Below are 21,712 nucleotides of genomic sequence, written 5' to 3'. Positions count from 1 at the left end.
CCTTTTCTTTTTAAACTGATGTAGCTTTTGTATGTTACTGACTACCATGAGGATGGGAGTGCAGTTTCTTTCTGTGATAGGAAGCCAGGCGGGGGATGCTAGGGAAATGCGGAGGAAGTAGTTCTTCTAGGGCAGTGGTTTTCAAACTTTTCTGGGGACCCAGCTGAAGAAAATTGTTGAAGCCTGCAACCCAATGGAGCTGGGAATGAGGGGTTTGGGAGGGGCTCTGGGCTGGGGATGAGGGGTTCAGGAGGGGGCTCTGGGTTTGGGGGGCTCAGGGTTGGGGGTGCAAACTCTGGGGTCGGGCCAGGGATGAGGGGCTTGGGGTGCAGGAATGAGTTCCAGATTTGGGGGGGCCCTCAGGGCTGGGGATTAGGGAACCGCTGGAGGTAACCCTGTCAGCAGGGGTTGCGAAGGCAGGCTTCTCGCTTGTCCTGGCACCACGAACCGCGCTGCGCCCCGGAAGTGGCCAGCAGCAGGTCCGGCTCCTAGGCAGAGGCGCACAAGCGACTTTGCGCGACTCTTGCCTGCAGGCACCACCCCCCGTTCCCATCGGCCGGGAAAATTGTGGAGCCGATGCTTGGGGTGGGGGCAGTGTGCGGACGAGACTTAACAGCACCACTGACGAGACTTTTAACATCCCTGTTGGCAGTGCTGACCAGAGCAACCCCGTGCCCAATATGCCACGACCCAGTACTGGGTCGCAACCCAAACTCTGAAAAACATCATTCTAGGGTTAATCTTGATTTACTCCTTCTAGTTACATTCCTGAGCAGAACAAAGAAAAGGACACGGATTCTTTGCCACGTGACAAATACCACAGGATGTGAAAAACTGACACTTAGTAAATGTATTTTTAAGAGTCAGTTCTGAATGTAACTTTGAAGTACTGCAATGGGGTGTCCATGTCCAGACCTAGCAAGACACTTATTGTTCATTAGCTACCTGTCAGGAAACCTGGCAACTGATTAGTAAAAGGATCTGTATGAAGATTTAATCAGTCGGTGATGAAATGGGCTTTTGTTTAGAGCTGTCAAACTGCAGCCAAGATGCATTAGTTAACAAATTCAGGTCTATTTAACCTAGCATAGTTAAATATACATGAAACCTATAATGATGCTAGTGTGGGGCATTACGGATTTGCTAGACTATCTGGCCCAGATGCCCGCCTGGTTGCGCGGGTTTAGTGCCAACAGGAGCGTGTGCTGTAGCAGGAGTCTCGACTCATTGCAGAGAAGGTCTGCAGCGCTCCAGCACTGAGCCCAGGGTGGGTGCTGACAAGATGAGAAATCTCACTCAGGGTTCCTCCGCACAGGTCTGATTATTCGTTACACAGAGCCAAACCCTGACCCTGCTCCAAGCCTGGCTCCTTGGGAGCTAGCAGCTATTGTCTAGATGGTGCTGAGAGGACAGAATCCAGCCAATCCACCCTTTCCAGACCGCATAGCGCCCGGAGCACTGCTCTCTGACTACAGCCTCAGCGAGGCTGCTGGCAGACTCTCCTTACATGCAGAGAGACCTCAGACGTGGAGCAGGGAGGCATGACATCGCCCCCACCCACCCTGCCCTCACCACACACAAAGCTGTGAAGATTTATCTCCACAGTTAGCATCCCCCTGCAGACTGGCACCTGCCTGAGACTTTCCATCTCTCCGCCACAGGATCAGGCCCCTAGCCGTAATTCCACTGACCAGCAGAATTCTCTTTAATTATTGCCCCTTAAAAATCACCACACCACTGCAAGAAATCAGAGAGACCTAATGGCCATTATCCAGCACCCTAATGCTACACCATCTGCATCGCCTCATTCACCTAGAGGCGGGGGGGTGAGTGAAAGACCCACAATATTTTGATGGAATAGATCACAATTGTTGAAGCGACTCCAGGGACGGGGAAAAAGCCAGAGGGAGGAACTGGCCATGTTCTGCTCACCTCGGAGTGGAGCAACACAGCCCCCTGGCGGCCTGTTCAGTTACTCACAGGCAGGTCCCAGGAGAACAATTCTACATTACCTTGTCACAGTCACTGCAGCATGGGGCCGGGACAGGGTCCCAGGTTTCTGTCTACGTGAACCCCATCTTCCCCCCCGGCAACCCTCCCGCCTGCCTGGTTCCCCACCCGCCTGCTGCAGCATTCTCCCTCATGCTTCCACACCAGGGAGATAGAGACAGAATTATCCCAAACGAGGCGGCCTACAAGGTCCGTCACGTAACTACACACACCCTGGGAACTCTAACGGACAAAGACAAGATCCCTGCAACAAGGAGTCTCACTGTCAATAGGAAAAAGTGTTTCTCTCACTCAGGCTGCGTTGTCCTTTTGAGACCAGACCACCTGTCACAGGGGCAGCGCCCCCTCCCTACCAGCCAGCTACAGCAGAAAAGGTGCACCTGCCTCAGTTTCCCTCCCTCAGAGTCCCCAGTAATTCCACGACAGCTCTCATGCCAGGACCCTAACAAAGGCAGTCAGGGCCAACAGTCAGAGCAGGGTCAAACCTGAGATGGGAGTAGCTGGGAGCTCACAGTCAGGTTCCAGGGCAGGGTCGATACCCAGGGTCAGAGGCTGAGTCACGTTTTAGGGTCTGGGTCAGGAGGCAAAGTCCAAATCAAGCCAAGGTCAAAGCCAGGAGTTCAGGAGCAGAGATGGCCATGGCAGTTACAGGAGACCCACACTATTACCTGGAGAGCTCCCAGACCACCCCTTGGATTTATATAGGGCAGGGAGCCAATCAGGGCCATGTGGCTGCTGCCCATCAGCCCCTTGAGGCGGGACTTCCCATGATCGGTGTCCACAGAGGATCATCAGCAGTGGGGTGACACTAGTTACAGCGGCTGTGGGCAGCAGCATGGTGCTGCTAGCTACCTAACACCCCTGCAGGCCTGGGTTCTAGACCTGCTGGGCCTTGGGTTTTGTAGCTAACAATAGCCCTCCTTGGGGCCGGTTTATCACCCCTGGTGTAAAGCCTCCATCCCAAAGCATCTGCCATTTGTCCCCGCCAGGACTGCAGTCCTTACAATTTGATGCCAGCTAGCCCGTCAACATAGCACAGGCCACACTCCGGCCTCTTCCACCCGGGCTGGGCTCTTTGTCGGCCCCCTCGGCCCTTCCAATATTTAAACATGCAGTGGAGGTGGGAGGAAAAGTGTAGGAACTTAGTGCAGTGGAATATCCTATAAATAGAGCAGGGGATGGACCGCTGCAGAGAAATGCTGCTTTTTTGTGACCACCTCGGAATGGCTGCCAGATCTGTTACTGTGACCATCTCTGCAGGGGCCTCTCAGTGGACACTGAAGGAAGAGGAGAAAGACTGCACCGCAGCTGAATGACTAGTCCCAGGCAGGAGGCCACATGGGGCTGGCATCAAGTGAGTCTCAATCTTGGTTTCAGGAGCCCTTTTTTGAATAGTTATTGATTGGGGGGCGGGAGTGTTGGGGGCTTTCCTGCACTGTCCCCTTGGAGTTCTGAGGATCTCCTCACTTCTCCCCCCAAACCACATCCCCCAACCTGAAGGGGGACAGAGGAACAGGAGTCCAAATCTGAGCTCACAAATCTCCCCTCTGAGCAGGCTCAGGCTGGGTGTTCTGCCTCCCCAACATGCCTGGACATCCCAGCAGGGCCATAGCAAACCACCACTGGATTCACACCTGGTTCAAGAGCCGTTTCTCTCTGATAACCCGAACATCTCATCAGCAATTCAAATCTGAAGAGACAAGAAAACTTCCCCCGAGTTCTTTTTCCTTTCTGCCTCTCTCACAGGCTTCCACCTGCTCATCCAACCGCTCCGGGATCAGAGAAAGCAAGTGCCGATTGGGCTGAGAGGCGTTCCCAGTGGAGAATCTGACCCACTGTTACAATGGGGCTTCTCCAGCACACCCTGGTTCTGTTAAAGGTATATGTCCCAGAGCTCTCGTCAGAGCATCTAGAGACAATGTCCACATGGCTATGGCTGGGGGCCCCCTGCCATGGGGAACTAGAGCACAGAGTGACATGGAGCTGACATAACCTTCTGCGTTCTCTCCTCTGGGACCAGTCATTCCTGGAGTGCTGGCAGGACAGTGCCAGGGCTGGGGAGAAGCGGAGGGTGGCATCAGTTTGCAGATTCCACATAAACAGGCCAAAGAGCCCAGTTCCTTAACACTGTAACTGGCGTTTCTCCTGCCTGGTTTTTCACCTGACTGAGTTAAGCCCTGCAGCCCAACACCCATGGGACGAGAGGGAGTTTGATGTGTTTTTCTAGTCGAGTGCCAGGTTCTGTCCCTAGCTGGACGCAGCAGTCCCAGCTGAGCATGAATTTCCGTAACCCTTTCCAGCACCCTCCCTCCCATTGTTCAGTTACATGAGAGATGGGAAACCAGGCACCAACACCACCAAGGGAACTCAGCCTGTGCACGCTCCCCGGTACCCCCCTGGGGAACACGTGACGTGCTCACAGCAATAGAGTGCAAAGATAAGGACATCAGCATGCTCTGAGCCCAGCGTGGTCTTTCCATGAGAGCACACTGCTTTGCCCAGCTTCAAGAGAGAGGGAGAATCTAACGCTCACTTCCCTCTTCGTCCTGGTCAAGGGAAAGTGCTTCATAATACACACGTGGTGTGTAGAACATGGGCATCGAACAGCCCAGAAGGCCTAGAAGGGCAGGGTGCAGGACCACAGGGAAGGGCAAAGCTGGATAAGAAGGCAGCCTCTCTCTCGGTCACTGACACTTATACCATAATCTGAACGTGTGTGTGCAAGCGGGACCGTCGAGGAGATCCAGAGGAGAGGGGGAGTCATGGTAGAAGGACCATCGCTGCAGCGGCTCAGTGGCAGGATCCGGACAGGAGGTGGGTTTGGTTCCTGGCTCGGATTAATGGCCCAGTTTTCTCTCCTGCGGGTAGTGCTACATGTTTCCACTGGAACTCTGAGGAGCTTTGCCCCCTTCCCCTGCCTAATCCCCACTGGGGGTGGGAGGGAGCCAGGACTTCACGTTGCACCCATAAAAGTCACTCCTTCATTGTATGGAGATGGCATGCCAGTGTAATGTGCAATAGACCTCACCGCAGGCTAACCAGGCAGTTTCCATGGCGTTCCCACCCCTTCCGTCTCAAGAATCGCAACCCACAATTGAAATTGGTTAGTCTCTAAGGTGCCACAAGTCCTCCTTTTCTTTTTGCGAATACAGACTAACACGGCTGTTACTCTGAAACCCACAATTGGACAGCGCTTGTGGGGCTGGGAGTTTACAAGTTCAGCCGCTGGCTCAGAGAACAGGTTCTTTGTGGATTTCCCCAGAGAGGCTTTTCCTGCAGGTTTGAGTTTAGAAATAAAGATGAGGAACCTTCCCTTGGTTCTCTCCATCTTCTCGTTCCTTTCTGCCAGGCCTTTGGCTGTTTGTCTCACAGCTCCTGGACCAGGCAGAGCACAAGGTGCAAAGAGGAATGAGGTGAGCAGGATTTTCTGCAGAGAATGGGAAGCAGGCAAAAAGGTCACAGAGATCAGAGATGCAGAGGATGTGAAGATCATCCAGTCCCTCCATGATTATGCAGGAGTGCTACCTTTGGTGTATTTCAAGTCTAATTGTAAAGTCCCAAGAGATGGGTGGGGCTAGGCCATCCTTCACTGGGAGGCTATTCCATAGCTTGAGAGCTCAAGCTCCAAGTCCATTGCCTCATCACATCCCATTATTCCTTGTTGTTATCGACGCCCTGGGAAATTTCTCTCCAGCCATCGGGAGAAAATCTTCCTCCACAAAAGCGCCTAGCAAGTGCACCATGCCAACAACTCCAGTACAGCACACACAGGCCCACCTTCCCCCGAGACAATGGGGCAGTCACATTCATCCCACTGAGCCTCACAAAGGCAAGGGGTGCAATTCTCTGCAAACAGGGAAGCGAGATCCTCAGAACTAAGTTCCTCATGAAAGCTCGTGTTGTTTCACAAACTCCTCAGCCACCACAGCTGCTCCTTTCCCATGCAGACCACATCAGGAGTCAGAGGATCTGAGGGACCCTCCCTGGGGGGAGATGCTGCAGCAGCGGGAAAAGGAGCCAGCAAAAGCCATTACGAACAGGTAATTTCTACTTTCTTCCCCACTGATGACAATGGGCCTAATTCTGGAAGAGCTCTATGCCTACCGGTGAGAGGAAAGCATGGGGCATATACAGAGGATGTGCTGTATTTGAAGTAGCGTACATATCATATGTAATAAATAACAGGGAATTTCAGGTACACAAGGAATAAAGGGCAAGGCCCTAAATCAGAAAGCCAAATTCAAAGTGAAGCACTTTGGGCCAGTAAAGCAGCCTGTTACTGGGGAGAGAAGCCCTCCCCACGCCCCCATCAAACCCAGCAGGTCAGTACTCGAGACCCTAAAGCCGCAGGGAGAGGAGAGGAGAGCCTGAGGGTCCTGGAGCAGCCTGGTGAGGTCTGGTGTGGTTAGACAGCACTGGGAGCCCCCTCCACCCTACAGTTAGGACAGGGACCAGAGAAGGGTTTAATACCGTGTATGTCCCAATGCAGCAGGTAGGGTTCCCACAATCAGCGGGGACTAGTTCTTTGTATCCTTAGGGCTCCGTGTGCACTGAAGTTAGTGGTGTCTATTTCTTGTTTATTCTGGTCACCTTATGAATCACAAAGTCATTAATACATCCCGATGGCCGTGTGATCTCGCTCATTATGCTGGCTGCGGGAATCCCCACTAACTAGGAGCCTTGTTCTCCTCAGGACTGCAGCACTCTTGCTGCCTTGTTTCTAACATGTAGCTGGAACGACTCACCCTCCTCTCTGGGCTTGGGGGCTGGCTGGCTGGGGGAGGGGGTTACAGGCTGAGGAGCCAACAGGCAATAGTGTTTCATGGTCTCCTTCAGGACCCTGAACCTCCCAGCTGGTGAGGCGCCGAGTCCAGCACCAGCTCCCTCAGGACAAAGAAGCTGCCCTACCAGGAGGTCGCTGCTGATAGGGACCATCGTCTGTCTGCGTAAGTGGTGAGCACGTGCGCCGGACTGGCCGGGGAGTGAATGCTCAGGAACGACCCAGTGGCCCTTGGCGTGGGATTGCTGCTCACATACGAGGCTCTCCTACCTGTTAATTCACTGGGAGTTTGGCGCATGGAATGACTGGCTTGCAGGGGGCTTGCTGACAGCTCTTCAGGGCTGGGCCTGTCTCTGAGCTTGGGTTTGTGTAGCACACTGGGGCTCAAGCCCCCACTGTGCTGGAGTAACAAGCAATAAACACGCCCTGTCAGGCTTGTTCTTGGGCTAGTGGTTCTGGTTGAGTTGGGAGCAGGGCTCTGGGCCAGGGGTTCTCAAGCTGGGGGTAGAGAGCCCCTAGGGGTCATGAGGTTATTACATGGAGGCTTGTGAGCAGTCAGCCACCACCCCCAACATTTATAATACTGTTAAAGATAATTTATAAAGGGGCGGGGGTCACACTCAGAGGCTGGCTCTGTGAAAGAGGTCACCAATACATCCGATGAAGTGAGCTGTAGCTCACGAAAGCTCATGCTCAAATAAATGGGTTAGTCTCTAAGGTGCCACAAGTCCTCCTTTTCTTTTTGCGGATACAGACTAACACGGCTGCTACTCTGAAACCTGTCAATACAAGTTTGAGAACCACTGCTCTAGGGGATGGTGGGTGCCGAGTCCTTCGGGCTACGCTAGCCTGAGTGGGACAGGTAGAGTGGCTAGGTGCCAGGTTTTCAACCAGAAAGTCCGGTCGAAAAGGGGACCTGACAGTGTCCGGTCAAATCTACTGACCAGACACCCAAAGTTCAGTTACCGCGGGCAGGGGAGGCAGGTAGGTGCTGGGTCATCACCCCTGCCAGCCCCTATTCAGCTGGGGCCGCCCCCTACCTGCCTCAGGCAGCCGTAGCTCCCAGCTCAGGCTCTACAGAAGAGTCCCTGCTGACCTGGTCAGGGGGGTAGAAGGCGAAAAACAGCGACCAACTAGGGGGAGGGGAGAAGAGGGGTGGATGGGGGCAGGGCCTTGGGGGGAAGGAGGCAGGGCAGGGGAGATTCCAGCACTCCAGTGTCCAGCTTTTAATTACCACCGAAGTGGCAAACAGGGCTGGGCAGGGAGGAGCTGAAGCCCAATGGGGTCAGCACTGGCTGTAGGGACAGGAGTTGTTAGGTCTCCAGGCTGGGCTCAGACTCATGCTTCAAGGTATGGAACCACTGGGCGAGCTCAGGGAAAGCCCTAGTGCCATGTAGGCTGGTGCAGCTGCTTTGGAGCTCTGCCCCTTGCCCCGATGCCACGGAGGTGCCATCTAAGCCTTCCCAGCACCAGGAAAGAAGCGCCACACTTGGGTGCAGCCCAACCAAGAGCCTGAGGGAAGCCAGGAGACTCCTTCTGGCTGAGCCTAGCTTCCTGAGGCCTCCCACTGCACCAAGCAGAAAGTAGCAAGGAGGCAATGAGCCCCCAATCTGCTCCTCAGCCCCGGCCAGCCCCTAACAGCAGCCTTCTTGGGTGGCTCCCCCCATTCCCCACTAACACCCTCCCCCCCCTTCAGTGGCCTCCTTTCCTGACCACCCCTCACCCAACCCCAAAGCTGGCTCATTACTCATCCCTGCATCCCCTCCTGCACACTAACTTCTCTACTGGAGCCTGGCTCCATCTGCCAGGCTGGGATATGGCCCTGCCAGGGGGGAGCTTCCTTCATAACTGAAAGTGTATTGGCCTTCACTGCTGCTCGAGGAGCATTTTGCACCACATAAAAGCACCACAATTTGGTAATGACAGTTGCTTCCCAGGAGAGATGCAACTCACAGCTGCAGTGTAGGTCAAGTCAACCAGGGAAGCTTGCAAACACCCAAGTGGTCTCCGGGAAACTGTGCAAACTTCTTCTATTTAAAGAGGTGAGTCAATCAGCCCTAGAGGCAGGAGGGTGACAAGAGTCTGCTTCCTGAAGCAGACATCGCACCCCAAAGGGATCTGTCAGAACAAAAAGCAAAAGCATGCTGTGCAAAAAGGAGGAAGCACTGAGGCAAAGGGTGAGAGCCTGAAAAAGTCAGAGTGGCCACAAGGGGGCTATCCTCTTTCCTTTTGGTGGTACAAGTTTTCTGATGGCCATCCCCATTACTTATTTCCTTGTGACCCAGTTTTCCTCTTCTGCAATGAACAAAGAACCTGTTCCAGGGGTCCTGATGACAGCTCCTTCATTTCCCTGTGCATCCCACTCAGTACCGACATTCCTCTTAGCACAGTCTTGTAATGGGTGAATCACCAATCAACAGCTGTGTTCAAGTATCACTAAAGGGCTACATTTGTTGTCTGGTTCTTTTCCACCCTAAGTACCTTCCTGTCCCAATCTCTTCCTCCATTTCTGTACATGCTCTGCATTTACTTTTTTCCCCAGGTCATCCTCTTCCCAGCTCCAGGCCTCGGAGTCTTTACAGGCATCTAGTTTCCTCTTGGGGCTTGGTCTACATGGGAAAACTGCACAAGCTTAACCTAAAGCGGTGGTTCTCAACCAGGTGTATCTGTGGGGGTATGCAGAAGTCTTGCAGGGGGTACATCAACTCATCTAGTTATTTGCCTAGATTACAACAGGATACATAAAAAGCACTAGTGAAGTCAGTACAAACTAAAATTTCATTACTTGTTTATACTGCTCTATACACTATACACTCAAATGTAAGTACAATATTTATATTCCAGTTGTTTCCAATTTTTCAGTATAGTGTGCTGTGACACTTTTGTATTTTTATGTCTGATTTTGTAAGCAAGTAGTTTAAGTGAGGTGTAACTGGGGGGGTATGCAAGACAAATCAGACTCCTGAAAGGGGTACAGCAGTCTGCAAAGGTTAAGAGCCACTGACCTAAAGCATGAATTTACACTAATGCAGTAAAGCTCTGCACTGACATTGTTTCAGTTTAAGGGCTTGTTATTGCAGTTTAGTTCACACCTGTTCCCAACTGATTTACACTAAACCAAAATCAAGAGCATCCCCACAATAAATTCACACCTCGTGTTAAGCCAGTGCAACTCATGTACACAAGCCATTACACTGCTATGCTTCAACTACTCTAGACTGACCTCACTTTCAGCTTTTATTTGATGCCCAGACTCCTCTGTACAATGAATAAGGATACCTGTAAGCAATGACTTCTAGGTATATTTGCTAAATCATTTCCTCATAATTATATAAGGTTATCTCCCACCCCCATTTTCAGTTTTTGGGGTCTTGTTTTTAAGAATTAACATAATTACAGAATCACAGACTACTTAGCAATGGAAGCTGATGCACCTGTTGCTAAACCACAATGCACTGTACGTATTGAAAACTAGACGCAGCAAAAATCAAGTCAAGGCATGAACTTAGGAAACTAGCTAATAGATTTAAGAAATAAGCCTGGCAGGTGCAGGTGACCATGAAAACTGTCAAAGTAAGAGAACTTTACCAAAGTAGGCCATTCCAATGGCTAGTACTCAAGAACCTTCGTGTGTGAACAAGTCTAGGGACCGACCTGTTCAGAGTGTTGGGATTACTTAATAGTTCCAAAAGTCTTACAGGCATGAGTGAAGCCTAACATTAGATAAGTCTATCGGAAACTTGTGGATTACGCAGAATGTGTCTTTTGGGCCAAGTAATTTTCTATTTACTACATTAAGAAGGTTTATACTTTTACAAGCATAATCTACCATTAGACATTTCATTAGAAGTACAAACAAGTTTGTTCTTTCAAAATCAGTGCCTGTGAAGGTGCTCTAAAGCGTTCTCCTTGAATGTTGAAATGGTATTCGACTACTGCATAAGAACGGCCATACTGGGTCAGACCAAAGGTCCCTCTAGCCCAGTATCCTGTCTTCCCACAGTGGCCAATGCTAGATGTCCCAGAGGGAATGAACAGAACAGGTAATCATCAAGTGATCCATCCCATCACCCATTCCCAGCTTCTGGCAAACAAAGGCTAGGAACACCATCCCTGCCCTTCCTGGCTAATAGCCATTGATGGACCTTGCCTCCATGAATTTATCTAGTTCTTTTTTGAAACAGGCCAGAATATTGAGGAGCTGCAGGGTTTTTGTTTATTTATCAAAAAAGGTTCCTGGCAATCTAACAACATCCTTACCGGGTCATGCTCAGCTTCCACATGAAGTGCCAAAGCCCCTTGCAATTTATTAGAGATCACAAAATAGGCTTCAGTTTGAAATACTTCCTCATATACAATTTATTTTATGCTCTTCAATCATGTATTTGCTGCGTACTACAGGAATTATCTTACCAGTACCATAAAAGGTTTTGCCCATCAGCATACAGGCTGCTTTATGACTGCAACGTATGTTGCAGAACAGACTGTGACTGCATAAAACCACTCAGTTTAGTTCATTCCCCCCCCAGTTTGTCTAATCGGACACAGCAGGTTGCGGAAGAGAAAGTCATGACAGAGCTGTATTTTTTCTCCCTCAACATACACTGTTTAAAGGTAACCTGCAACAACTTGCGCTTCTGCCCTTTTCTGCTTCTTTATATGTAAAAAGTAGTGGCAATTGAGCTGTTACCTTTTAACCAGAGTGTTTAAAATTTTGTAAACAGCCATTTAATTTCATTTTGAGTAAAAACGCCTTCGTTTAAGAATTCAAAACATCATCTGATACTTCACTGGTTCTCCAATACAGCTACAGAAGACTAGACTTTACATTCCTGATCATTTTAAGTTAAAAACCAGTAGAACAAAAGTTACACTTCCTTTTAGATCACTTTCAGAATCAAAAAACCTATCAAAAAAGGCACAAGCACCTTTTGTAAAAACACTCTGCAGATCACCTTTAACTTGTGTCACCGCATCCATATCTCAGAACAAACGCAGAAATTAAAGATACACCTCAGTCCAGAATTCAAAATAAACTGAGAAGATATGACTGGTTTGATAGCTATCAATTTTTTAAGTTTGACAACCTGTATAACGTCAACTTCAATGACATACATGACTTGCTTTGAAGTTACTGAAGCATTAACAGAAGCAGTACGGCTACGACAAAGAGGTTTTTAGTTAGAAATACACATTTTATTTCTATGTGTCAATAAAAAAAGTCCCACATTTTCAGATCACAGGATGCAAATGCATACAACAAAAAAAGTTGCGCACTAATCTACTAATGTGATGTCACAATTTAGACGATCCCGATCCAGGCCAATTGTCATTTGATTGAAATACCCTTCTAGGACTAAGCCCTTACCATTTACATCAGAGACAAAATCCCTTATAACAACGTAAACAAAATAACTTTCTTCCTAAAAGGTTAACTTTGAAATTTCAGTCCATTCTGACAGGACTTGCACTCCTCCTTCGAGGGCTTCCTGATGGTGAACGACTGAAAGTGAAAGAAAAACAGAAGTTAGTTGGAGTAACTCTAGTGTTGACTTGGAACTGCCGATATAGCAATATCACCAGGAAAAAAACAAACAAACACACACCACCTCATGTATTTTCTGTAATAACCCAATAATTGGCACCAATGAAGGTAGAGAATTAGTTTTACTTTTAAAACAGATCTTACACATACATCCTCAAAGGGTATATGAAATTGTAACTTTGCTACAGAATCATTAGTAACCTTTAAATGAAAGGTTTCAGAGTGGTAGCCGTCTTAGTCTGTATCAGCAAAAACAACGAGGAGTCCTTATGGCACTTTAGAGACTAACAAATTTATCTGGGCATGAAAATGACATCTTGAAGTATGGAATCCTTTCCGGAAGTGCATGAAAGCGTTAACAGGAAAGGATAAAAAGGAAGCTACAAACAAGGATCTCAAGGTCAGGCACACACTGTGGCAAGGCACAAGCTACTTTAGTTCCCATGCACTCCTTCCCTCAAGAGACTTCAGTCAAGCTTGGAAAAGCTGTCTCCAAGTGTTGAGAAGATCGTACTTATCCTGAATTAATGGAAAATGGCTCAAACTAAAATGGAAAAACTAAGGCTAATGATTAATTACATAAAATATACAATGTTCTAACACATACTCATCTGGGTTATGAAAGGGAAATGTAGAAAGTTCTATCTTGCTATTACCATGTAGCAACAACAGACTGTACAGCTGTCAGTCAAAACAGAAAGAAAAGGAGTACTAACCAATTTATTTGAGCATAAGCTTTCGTGAGCTACAGCTCACTTCATCGGATGCATCGGATGCTCCATCCGATGAAGTGAGCTGTACCTCACAAAAGCTTATGCTCAAATAAACTGGTTAGTCTCTAAGGTGCCACAAGTCCTCCTTTTCTTTTTGCGAATACGGACTAACACGGCTGTTGCTCTGAAACCAGTCAAGACAGAGCCACCAGCAAGGTGGACCACAGTTTGACTACATTCAATCAGATGGGTGTTTGCTATAAGAAGTCTTTAGTTTATATTTTGCTTCAACACATTTAATCCATTTCCAGTTTTACTCAGAGCCATTTATGTTTTCCATTATCTTTACTTCTCTCATTCAGATTTTTGACTCTGCTTATACCCCCCCCACCCCCTTGAGAAAGTAGGTTCAGTCCTTCTGAAAAGGATTTAATTGTAAGCCAGAAGTAGCCCACTGCACCTTCTAGAACACAAATTAATCTCATTATGATCACTGGAGTTTTTAAATAGACTGCTTAAAATTGATTCCCCCTGTGCTTAAAATTTATTTCATGCTTTAGGTCATCCACTTGTACAATCTCAGGTTAATGAAGCCATTGTAGAGGATGGAACTAATACAGCAATTGCCAAAGGCAAGATCCTCATAATACAACATGCACCCACTTTCTTGGAAACAGCTTTACCATTTTGGACCTGAGTAATCAGTGTCCCATGCATTAATTAAGGCAGCCCTGTCCATCCAAAATACACCTTACAGTTAAATCAGAGACAAAGTATAGGGAAAAGTTCTGGTAATCTCAGTCAAACAAGTTTTCAGTAGTCTTTAGTCACAAGATTCAACTTACCTTCTCTTTGGAGATGGTGATCTGGACTTTGATCGGCTGCAAAATATGGACACAAGTGAAAAAAAAAGTTACATGAAAACAATTCCTTCCATACTGAAAAATCTCCAAAAATGCCTTAGACAGCATTTTAAATACGCATCACTGAATGTATGCAAAAATCCTTTAAAAAGGATTTGTATGGGCATCAAGTTAATCCCCACAATCCCTACTACTAAGGCAGATACACTGCATGGTTTCTTATCTCCATAGGCATTTGGAGAGAGTTCTTTCACCATCACTGTTCAATATCAGCACTGATTGGTTGATGGATAAACATGAGGAAGCAGCTGTCAGTGTTGCGCTGAATACCATTCTATTTCAAAATTTTTAAAGATACTGTATGACACTTGCTACAATTAGCAATAACTGAGCATCATCCGTTTCTGAAAATACTGCACTGAAGTTTTATCTGTCCTCATCTCTTGAGATGCATTCACCATCCATCGCTACTCATGTAATGAAAACATGCTGGTACATTTCAAGTCAGGTGCTCACATTTGTGTTTGATCCCACCTATTTCTACTTCTCGGCAACTCTTCTGTGCAGTTTTGTTTCTTCAGAAAATCCTTCAACAAAAACCATTAGCACAAGAGAGCAGTGCCTCCTTAATATGACCACCATCAGAAACAAAGTTCTCCTGCTGTGATTGTGACATTTTAAAACTACCAACAAGATGTGAACATTTAACTGATCCTTTTGGAGCTCTGCAGCCAAGAGTTCCCTTTGTTCTTCTGTAAATAAGCCATTAGAACCTTCTGCTTGCTTGAAGGTGAAGTTCAATGGAGAGTATCTTTAAAACTATGCAATGAACAATGCCAATGCTTTGACACTTTTCAGTAACTCCCATCTTGAAAAACCTCTTCCACTACTACCGGAGCACTAAACTGCATACATATGGTATGTCACAAAGAAGCTTTATGTTAGAATTTGAATTCTAGGAGTACCTCATTCACAAGAGCCAACAGCTGACTCATAGAAAAACAGTCCCAGTCCTACAATTCAGTAACATGCCCTAATATTTGAGTCTCCCTATAGCTGACACGTAAATTGATCATGGCTAGTTGTTCGCTGCACACCACTAGCATATGCAAACGAACCAGGGCATACTGGAGAATGGCCAAATGGACATTTGAATTTACGGGGGAACTAAAGTTAAGTTTCAATAGGACGTTCATGAGATAACAGGCAGAAACAGCACATTTTAGCATCAAGAGGTCATTTCTCCCCCAAACACATCCCACACCCCCGGAGTCTCTTGAGTTCTCTATTACTGTGCATTTATATTTTGCTAGATGTTGTTTAAGCATTTTTTCCCCAGCAAGTCTGGGGTTTGAAACTATGTAAGTCTCCCTTGTAATATACTTTCCTGGCACCAACTTCATTTTTACAGGATACATTAGGGTTTTAGTGCATGATGGTGAACCACAGACAAACTTCTGGTACATGAACAAGTTTTGCCTGATATGCATCTATCTACAGTCAAAAGAACACACACATTTGACTAAGTAAACCTGTAGATACTATTAAGTGGCTTTAATTAATTATGGCAAACATCTTACCTGCTTCGTGGCCATAAAGCAGATCTGGATCTGGATCTTGATCTAGACCTAAAGTTTGAAGAAGGAAACTAATGAAAGCCAACTCAAATCCACATAAGAATTAATTTCTGTATTAATACAGAAATGCAGTTAAGAAAAATAAAAATGTACAGCATTTACTGTCTAGGTAAAAAAAACTCCATCAAGCAGTCAATACTGTAGCAGCAATTTTGTTATCTTAGTAAGATCCTGTTTGCTAGCGTTAGATAGAGGCACTATTTTCCAAAAAATCAAACACTCAAATTTGGGAAGTTCATGTCATTGATAAGCTTATATTATGTTATGTAAAACCATTTTTATTTACATAATTGCTCCAGGGCTTTTTTTATTGTTTGGGGTGTGTTTTTATTGACACTCCTTAAGGACATAACTAGGCTGGCATAATGTTTAAGCATACACCAGACCCTAAGACAGCTAAACGTGCAATACCAAAAATTCAAGAGAATTGTTTCCAGAACATTCACTTTAGTTGAGGGGAAATTTCCCCAAGTTAGTATGTTTGGTCTTGAAGGCTCAAACCATTCTCACAGAATCTACTCACCAAATAAAACAAAGAATGAGTTTCACACTACTTCCCACCATACCCTTCAAATATTCTGAATCCACCTTAACAGAAATGTTGGCTGATAATCATAATACAAAACCGATTACCTTGATCTTTTTAAAGAACGTGATCGGGATCTACGGGGTGAGGCCGATCTAGATCTACGAGGTGACACAGACCTCGATCTGCGAAGGGAAGCTGACCTGGATCTAGAGTGAAAAGATTGAAAATATTATACAATGCTTTTACTTGTCTTTAAAAAAGGTGAATAGGATGTTTGACTTCTCTTTAAAAAGGAAAGCACAAGGAAGTCTGAAACGCACCTCCTACCACGGCTTCGGCTGCGTGACCGAGAATACCTTCTTCCTCTGGACCTTGAATGAGATCTAGACCGTGACCTAACGTTAGGTTAGAAAAAATAAGTATTAGAAAAGAACTTTAGAAATTAGTGCACGTGAGCCTTTGCTGAAGTTAAAATTTCAGACAACTAAAAATTAGTGTCTGTCAGTTGGAAAAAACTCAGGGCCTATTTGTTTTGAGCATTTTTACTACCTAGAAAAGATGTTAAGCTGAATTACATTTAGAATTACATTATAATATAAAACACTGTAATGTGTATTTAAAATAAACCTTGCAAGTTTGCAGGTCGACCCTCTTTGGCCCAAGGTCTAGCAGATCTAGACGATCTAGAAGTATCTATAGCCGATCGCTGCATCTAGGTGTTCTCTTCAATCTAACGACGATCAAACTGACAGCCAAATGAGCCAGGGTGAGGCTTGATTGACGCAAGAAGATTTTTCTAGGTGGGAATGTGGTCAATCTGGTGTTCCTCTTTCTAAACCGGAGGGGGGGGGCCCCAATTGAAAGCCAAATTTACTGTTACGGCGATCACCGTCTCAAATTTTCTGCCCTTTAAAGAATATGGTGAAGCTAGGTGTAGATGGCTCGAGGGGATCTGGCCTCTTATGCTGATCACCTCAAGGTCTAGGAGGATCTTAATTGTCGGATTTTGCAAGGCGCCTCAGCATGAAACCTTAAGGCTTGTGACATTCTGAATCAAGGCGACTGACTCAAACGAAGAAACCTGAAAGGTTTTGACCAGGTTGATTGTTAATATATTAACATTTAATATGAAATATCAACAAAACGTAACACACCCCTGCATGACTACAGCATTACAGTTAGGCGAATCCGGCCCAGCATGCGCTCCTTGGCTAACAAGACCGCCTCTGTCCCTAGCGAAGAGACCCGGCCGCGCCGCCCCCCCCCGTACCTGCTCCTCCTCCGACGACTGTAGCGGTGGCAGTCGTAGGCGTAGTGGCCCTTGTCTCCGCACTCGTAGCACCGGTCGTTGGGGTCGAAGGGGCGCCGCGCGGGGGGCCGGTCGTAGCGGGAGCGGCGGGGCATGCCCGTCGACAGCTCCACTCTCACCCGCGAGCCGCACAGCACCCTGCGGGCCGAGACAGGCGCCGGTCACTGCCCGCCGCCGCCGCCGCCCCCCGCGCCCGCCGCCCCCCGCGCCGCCCCCCGCGCCGCCGCCCCCCGCGCCCGCCACCTACTTTCCGTCCAGCCCGAGCACCGCGTCCTCCGCGTCCCGCGGGTCCTCGAACTCCACGAAGGCGAAGCCCGGCGGGTTCCGCGCGATCCACACCGTGCGCAGCGGCCCGTAGTAGCTGAAGGCTCGCTCCAGCTCGCCCTTGCCGGCGCCGGTGCCCAGGTTGCCCACGTACACCTTGGTCTCTGCAAGAGCAACGCACGCGGTCGCCGAGGCCCCGCAGCCCGCGCCCCGCCGCCGGGCGGGCAGAGCCAGGCGCGGCCCCGCCGCACACGGCCCGCCGAGCCGCCGCCGCCGCCGCCGCCGCCATCTTGGCCGCCCCACCCGCGGCCGCCCCTGGCCCAGGCGCGCGGCGGGCGCCCAACGTGCGCAAAATGGCGGCGGCCGCCTCCCCCGCGGCGAGCCCCGCGCGCGCCGCGCCCCGCCCCCCCGGGATCGGCGAGGAGACCCCCCGCCGCCGCCGCCGCCAACCCCCCGCCGCCGGCCCCCGCGCGGCACGGCCTAGCGCCTACCGCCTCCATAGCGGCCGTAGCGAGACATGGCTCCCGCTCCAACCGCCCGCCCGCCAGCCGGCTGCCTGCCTCTCCGCGCGCAGGCGCCGCGAGCCCCTGATATAGAGTGCGCGGCGCACGCGCACAGCACCCCCGCCCGCCGCCGCGCGCGCTGTGAGAAGGCGGGAAGGAGAGCCCACCCCTTCCCCCCGTTGCCATAGCAACGTGCTCGGGTCGCGCAACTTGTCCCCGCGGGCGGGGGGGGACGTGAGCGACCGGTGGCGGCGGGGCCCCTGTCCGCTCTGGGGGGAGCACGGCGCTCCCCTGGGGTATGGGGGCGGGCTGGACCCCACTAGAGCCATGGGGAGCGCTAGGGGGCGGGGCCCCATTAGCGCTCCCCTGGGGTATGGGGGGGGCTACACTAGAGCCATGGGGGGGCTGGGGGCTGGGCCCCGGGCCCCGTTAGCGCTCCCCTGGGGCATGTGGGGGCTGGGCCCCATTAGCGCTCCCCTGGGGCATGGGGGGGCTACACTAGAGCCATGGGGGGGCTGGGCCCCGGGCCCCGTTAGCGCTCCCCTGGGGCATGTGGGGGCTGGGCCCCCTAGAGCCATGGGGGGGCTGGGCCCCATTAGCGCTCCCCTGGGGTATGGGGGGGGCTACACTAGAGCCATGGGGGGGCTGGGGGCTGGGCCCCGGGCCCCGTTAGCGCTCCCCTGGGGCATGTGGGGGCTGGGCCCCATTAGCGCTCCCCTGGGGCATGGGGGGGCTACACTAGAGCCATGGGGGGGCTGGGCCCCGGGCCCCGTTAGCGCTCCCCTGGGGCATGTGGGGGCTGGGCCCCCTAGAGCCATGGGGGGGCTGGGCCCCATTAGCGCTCCCCTGGGGTATGGGGGGGCTACACTAGAGCCATGGGGGGGCTAGGGGGCTGGGCCCCGGGCCCCGTTAGCGCTCCCCTGGGGCATGTGGGGGCTGGGCCCCCTAGAGCCATGCGGGGGCTGGGCCCCATTAGCGCTCCCCTGGGGTATGGGGGGGCTACACTAGAGCCATGGGGGGGCTAGGGGGCTGGGCCCCGGGCCCCGTTAGCGCTCCCCTGGGGCATGTGGGGGCTGGGCCCCATTAGCGCTCCCCTGGGGCATGGGGGGGCTACACTAGAGCCATGGGGGGGCTAGGGGGCTGGGCCCCGGGCCCCGTTAGCGCTCCCCTGGGGCATGTGGGGGCTGGGCCCCCTAGAGCCATGGGGGGGCTGGGCCCCATTAGCGCTCCCCTGGGGTATGGGGGGGCTACACTAGAGCCATGGGGGGGCTAGGGGGCTGGGCCCCGGGCCCCGTTAGCGCTCCCCTGGGGCATGTGGGGGCTGGGCCCCCTAGAGCCATGGGGGGGCTGGGCCCCATTAGCGCTCCCCTGGGGTATGGGGGGGGCTACACTAGAGCCATGGGGGGGCTGGGCCCCGGGCCCCGTTAGCGCTCCCCTGGGGCATGTGGGGGCTGGGCCCCATTAGCGCTCCCCTGGGGCATGGGGGGGCTACACTAGAGCCATGGGGGGGCTAGGGGGCTGGGCCCCGGGCCCCGTTAGCGCTCCCCTGGGGCATGTGGGGGCTGGGCCCCCTAGAGCCATGGGGGGGCTGGGCCCCATTAGCGCTCCCCTGGGGTATGGGGGGGCTACACTAGAGCCATGGGGGGGCTAGGGGGCTGGGCCCCGGGCCCCGTTAGCGCTCCCCTGGGGCATGTGGGGGCTGGGCCCCCTAGAGCCATGGGGGGGCTGGGCCCCATTAGCGCTCCCCTGGGGTATGGGGGGGCTAGGGGGCTGGGCCCCATTAGAATAGAATATCAGGGCTGGAAGGGACTTCAGGAGGTCATCTAGTCCAACCCCCTGCTCAAAGCAGGACCAATCCCCAATTTTTGCCCCCGATCCCTAAATGGCCCCCTCAGGGATTGAACTCACAACCCTGGGTTTAGCGGGCCAATGCTCAAACCACTGAGCTATCCCTCCCCCCATGAGTGCTCCCCTGGAGCATGTGGGGGGCCTAGGCCCCACTAGAGCCATGGGAGGGGCTAGGGCCCTATTAGTGCTTCCCTGGGGTATGGGGGGACTGAACCCCCATAGAGCTATGGGGGAGCTAGGGGCCTGGGCCCCATTATAGCTCCCCTGGGGCATGTGGGGAGCTAGGGCCTGGGCCCCATTAGAGCTCCTCTGGGGCATGTGGGGGGCCTGAGCCCCAGTAGGGCTATGTGGGGCTGGGCCCCAATAGAGCCATGCAGGGGGCTAGGGCCCTATTAGAGCTCCCCTAGGGTACGGGGGGACTGAACCCCAGTAAAGCTATGGAGGGTGAGGCAGAGGCTGGGCTGTAGTAGAGCTCAGGAGGCTAGGCCCCCTCTCCTGGGATAGGGGGCTGGCCCCCCGTAGAGCTCCATTGGGGCATGGGGGAGCAAGGGATAGACTCCAGTAGAGCTGGGGGGGGGGCCGTCAGCAGGACCCATTTAAAGTTATGCAAGTGCCTAAATATTTCCCGGGTAGGGAGCGGAGACATTTTTTCAGCCATGTTCTGTACTCGGTTCACACCTACTGGGTTAACAGCTTCTTTCTGCTAGTTCACGTTTGCCCGGCCCGAGACTCTGCTCCTGTAGTTGGGTCGGGGTGAGCAAGTCCGGTGGGTAATGCAGATCCAACAGCAGAACAGGGGCTTTAGTCCTAAATGAGAACTTCTGTCTTTGACTTGTTTGAAGAAATGATGGGCATCCTGTTGCATGGCTTGAGACAGGACACTTCAGAGTCCTGTAGAATTTACTGCAGTCACCTGTGCTGAGTGAAGCGTGTAAATGTCTACTGCGTCAGGGTTTTCCATGGTGAAAAGCACCCCTGTTATTTCATGTGCCATAGCTCTAAACAAGCCAAGGGCGTTTCATCTAACTTAAAAAAAATAATTTTAGGACTGAAAATAAGTAAAAGATATTTCTGCTCCTGGACATAACACCCATAAAAAAAAAAAGGCTTGTCACAGATGAACCTTCTCAGCTGTGATTGTACTGAAGAAGAGTAATTAGGAACTGATCTAGAATTATGTAGATTACATATTTTAAAAGGTACAAGAAAGAGTAATGAAAGCCTAATTAATACTGTATTCCTTTCTGGTTTTTCATTTAATATAGAATTTAAGTGATTATTTTAAATTAATCTTCAAAATGAATCAGTAAACTGATGTCAGAGTCAGATACACAAACAATTGCAGTGAAAGGAATGTGAAATGCCCTATTTATTTTAATGGGAGTCTGATTCAAAGCCAATTGAAATCAATGGATTCCAATGATTTTAAAGGATTTTGGCTCAAACCCTGGATAAGGGATTGAAATAGCTCTGAAGCCTATGAAAGTTTAAATGTCAGTATCCTTGCTGAGACACACCAGCTGATGAGGTAATCTTTTTTACTGGATCAACTTCTCTTGGTGAGAGAGACAAGCTTTTTATCTGACCCTGTCAAGAACAAATCATGCCGAACCACCCTAATTTTTGACAGGGTTGGTGGCTTAGTGGATGGAGGGCCGTAGTAACACTATCAAAGAAGGAAATTAGGTTAGGAAATTTGTGTAGCTTCAAC

General features: G+C 50.5%; 1 protein-coding gene across 1 annotated transcript; it reads right to left on the bottom strand.

The window, feature by feature from the left end:
- Positions 1-11,124: 11,124 nt before the first annotated feature.
- Positions 11,125-18,237, bottom strand: LOC140909813 (serine/arginine-rich splicing factor 7-like). Its single transcript, XM_073339978.1, has 8 exons — positions 18,142-18,237; positions 17,634-17,814; positions 17,348-17,524; positions 16,398-16,472; positions 16,182-16,283; positions 15,492-15,539; positions 13,894-13,929; positions 11,125-12,293 (listed from the first exon to the last, which is right to left on the bottom strand). The coding sequence occupies exons 1-8, from the start codon at positions 18,167-18,169 to the stop codon at positions 12,236-12,238; spliced, it is 705 nt and encodes a 234-aa protein (XP_073196079.1). The 5' UTR covers positions 18,170-18,237; the 3' UTR covers positions 11,125-12,235.
- Positions 18,238-21,712: the final 3,475 nt, after the last annotated feature.

This window comes from Lepidochelys kempii, chromosome 3 (genome assembly GCF_965140265.1).
Source record: "Lepidochelys kempii isolate rLepKem1 chromosome 3, rLepKem1.hap2, whole genome shotgun sequence".
Lineage (NCBI taxonomy): Eukaryota > Metazoa > Chordata > Testudines > Cheloniidae > Lepidochelys > Lepidochelys kempii.
Note: the sequence above shows the minus strand (reverse complement) of the source record. Positions and strands in the feature narration are given on the sequence as shown.

Bases quoted from the DNA above. Each gene is read 5' to 3' on its own strand.
- LOC140909813 (XM_073339978.1), bottom strand. From the start codon at position 18,169: ATGTCTCGCTACGGCCGCTATGGAGGCG. The intron at 17,525-17,633 runs GTAGGTGGCGGG...CTCGGCCCGCAG, and splicing joins GTGCTCGGGCTGGACGGAAA to GGTGCTGTGCGGCTCGCGGG. The intron at 15,540-16,181 runs GTAATCGGTTTT...TTCAAACTTTAG, and splicing joins CGTTCTTTAAAAAGATCAAG to GTCTAGATCAAGATCCAGAT.